The sequence below is a fragment of the Maniola jurtina genome, chromosome 21 (assembly GCF_905333055.1).
Source record: "Maniola jurtina chromosome 21, ilManJurt1.1, whole genome shotgun sequence".
Taxonomy (NCBI): Eukaryota; Metazoa; Arthropoda; class Insecta; order Lepidoptera; family Nymphalidae; genus Maniola; species Maniola jurtina.
Genome location: NC_060049.1, coordinates 6,585,086 through 6,588,293, shown reverse-complemented (window position 1 = coordinate 6,588,293; position 3,208 = coordinate 6,585,086). Strand labels below are relative to the sequence as shown.

The 3,208-nt window shown below is 36.2% G+C and overlaps 1 protein-coding gene across 1 annotated transcript; it reads right to left on the bottom strand.

Moving 5' to 3' along the window:
- Window positions 1-200: 200 nt before the first annotated feature.
- On the bottom strand, window positions 201-2,866 carry LOC123876081. Its single transcript, XM_045922218.1, has 3 exons — window positions 2,599-2,866; window positions 2,419-2,510; window positions 201-1,584 (listed from the first exon to the last, which is right to left on the bottom strand). Exons 1-3 carry the CDS (start codon window positions 2,822-2,824, stop codon window positions 1,117-1,119), a joined length of 786 nt encoding a protein of 261 aa, XP_045778174.1. The 5' UTR covers window positions 2,825-2,866; the 3' UTR covers window positions 201-1,116.
- Between the last annotated feature and the right edge of the window lie 342 nt (window positions 2,867-3,208).

Here is a 3,208-nt window from a genome sequence, read left to right as displayed (position 1 = left end):
TGAAGATTGACAATATGTCAATACTGACAGTTATTCAACTGTGTTGTTATTCCCTAAAATTTTGCCCGAGAGCATCCATCCGAATTCCGATTCGAGTAGGTTCTTCTGCAATACGAACCTTGTTCGTTGACATAATCGTGTAATAGTAATCATTTCCTACATCCGAATTCCGATTCGAGTAGGTTCTTCTGCAATACGAACCTTGTTTGTTGACATAATCGTGTAATAGTAATCATTTCCTAGTAAAATGTCTACTCTGTCTGACAATGTACCATCGTCTGCTAAGATGTAATTTTCCTTGATCCTGCAGTCAAGTAGGTCCTTTTCTGGATGTGGAACTCCATGAGATATTGAAGGTACTACGTTGGCACATACTAGTGTAATATAAGAAGTTTAAACCTGTGACAAACCAGCCTCTCTCACTGCCAAGCCCATCGCTACTTGCACCCCGATCAGATTTAAAACTCTTTGTTCTAAATCTGTCAGTTTACAATAAGTAGCAGCTCCACCACCAGTCCCACTAACTGCTCTATGCAGGCGAGCAGCTTTTTTTTGGTGTTGTTTTTAAAATCACTCCATACCTTAAATCATGCAAAGAAGCAAACGTTTTATATTATATTAGTGAACCACAACCTAGTTTTAAACAAAATAAACAACGATAAAAAGGAAAAAAAAAGAGACAACGGCGTTGGTGGCAAAATCCTATTTTTTTAAAGAAAACAGAATATAGTAGCGGAGTTGAAAAGCCATCAATTAAGCGGACACTATGCAATTTTTTTTAAATTGTCACCAGAATTATATCAAAATCTACTACATATGGTTAGTTTCAAGATTGCTAAAAAGGAAACGCATTTTAGGTTAAGTACCAATTTCAGTTGAAAATAAATTAAGTTTGACATTACGATTCTTGTTCACTGGAGATTCCTACACAAGCTTGCAGTACCTTTTTAGAATTTCTAAGCAAAGTATAAGTATTATTATTCCTGAAGTGTGTTTGGCGATTATCAAGTGTTTAAAGGAAAACGTATGTGTGAGTATTTTTCCAATTATTTTTATTTAATAATCAAATAGCCTTTTTTATAAGCAACATATAAGTTTACAAAAAGAAAGTATTTATTATTGAAACAAATCATCGAAACTGTCATTCGTATCTTCTGCCGAATAATTACTTTCCTGACTGTGCGGTCTGGACGTAGAAGCACTTTGAGAATAAGTTGTATAAACTTGCGTCGACACTTGCATATTTGGTTGATAATTATAGTACCCAGAATCGGCTTTCATTATGACATCAAATATTGCCTGTTGAACCATATTTTTTGTTGAACGTGAATAAGATTCCATTTTGGGTCCAATAAAATTTATAAATGAATGTACTTCTTGTGACAACTTAAAATTATCGCTCAATTTTTCTGTAGCAGTCTTTAAAACTTGTAGGGCTTCAGTTACGATTTTATCATCCGTCGATTTATTCTTTTTGGACGGCGGAGGTTCAATAAAAGACAGGTTGCTTTCAGTGTCAGTATTTATTCCATCATCTTGTACCTGTCCCTCATCCACTTTATCTTGTTCTATATCTGCTTGTTCCTGTATAATGTTTTTATATTTATATTATTATTTTTCAGGTGCCAAGGAGACCAGATATATGGCTAGAAGTGAGTAAAGGATTCGAAGATAAATGGTATTTGCCCCATTGCATTGGCGCAATAGACGGTAAACATATAGTCATACAGGCACCTCCGAAAAGTGGAACTGAATATCATAATTACAAATCTACTTTTAGTATTGTTCTGTTTGCACTGGTAGACTCAGATTATAAATTTATGTTTGCTGATGTTGGTTGCCAGGGGCGTATATCTGATGGAGGGATATTCAAAGAATATGCAGAGTTCTACAAGATGATGCAAAATGGCACCTTAAATTTACCACAAGAAAAAGCATTACCTTATAGGACTTAAGCGATACCCTACATCTTTGTTGCTGACAGCGCTTTTGCTCTAGATAAACATGTGATGAAACCATACTCCGGTAACCACAGTAAAGGCACTCCGGAACGTACTTTTAACTATAGATTAAGCAGAGCTCGCAGAATTGTTGATAGTGCATTTGGCATTGCATCATCCATTTTTAGGGTACTTAGAAAACCCATGATATTAAAACCAGAAGTTGCTGAAGTGGTCGTTATGAGTATTATTCACTTGCATAATTATTTGAAACTGAACGCCACCGATACTTATACTACTAATTCTAATATGTACATAAATCAATCCGTACCTAATTTCACATCTCTTTCAAATATTCAAACACCACAAATAAGATATTCCAGAGAAATAAACGAAATAAGAGATGAGATTGCTTCTTATTGTGTAAATGAAGGCCGTATTGCATTTCAAGATGAATATTGTTGATTTAATTACTCACAGTATTTGAACGTTTCCTTGGTTTATCCCGATCAGCTAAAAAGGAAAAAGCGTCGTAGGCAAACCATCTACTTTTGTAAGTCTCGGATGCACCTCAAAATATATGTAGAATAATATTAGTTACATAGTCAATTTAATTAATAAAATAAAATACAAAAAGTAACAAGTAGTTTTTACTCACCTTTCCCTGTCCCTTTACTTCTTTGACTTTTTCCTTTCTCTCTTCTAAAAGAAGATAAAAGACTTAACAGTTTGCTACGGCATTGTTCATAATCGCTTCCCATGATATCCCACGCATCATTTTTTAGATTTTTTCTGTAGTAATATTGATCTTTGGGATCCCACAAAATTGGAAATCTTTTATATGTTTCAATTAAGCGTAAACAATTTTCCTCCGTCCACTCCATGACAACACGTACTTAGCCTCCTGTAATCAGAAACGAACTGAGCGGTTACCATGACAACACGTACCTACTTAGCCTCCAGTAATCAGAAACGAACTGAGCGGGTACCATGACAACACGTACTTAGCCTCCAGTAATCAGAAACGAACTGAGCTGAACGAACTGAATTGAGTTCGAATCCTGGCAGGGTCGCCATCTAAGGTTGGGTACAGGTGGTGTAGAAATGAGTGAACGAGTCGATGGTTGTAATAGGACTGACTTTTATTTCATGCCACATTGGTATACATGAATGTGCTTATAAACTATTGTTACACTGTACAGGGTATGTTAGGGGTGCGGGGCTAGGCGCGGGCGGAAGGAAGACGCGAGCCGCTAGCGCGCCGCCCG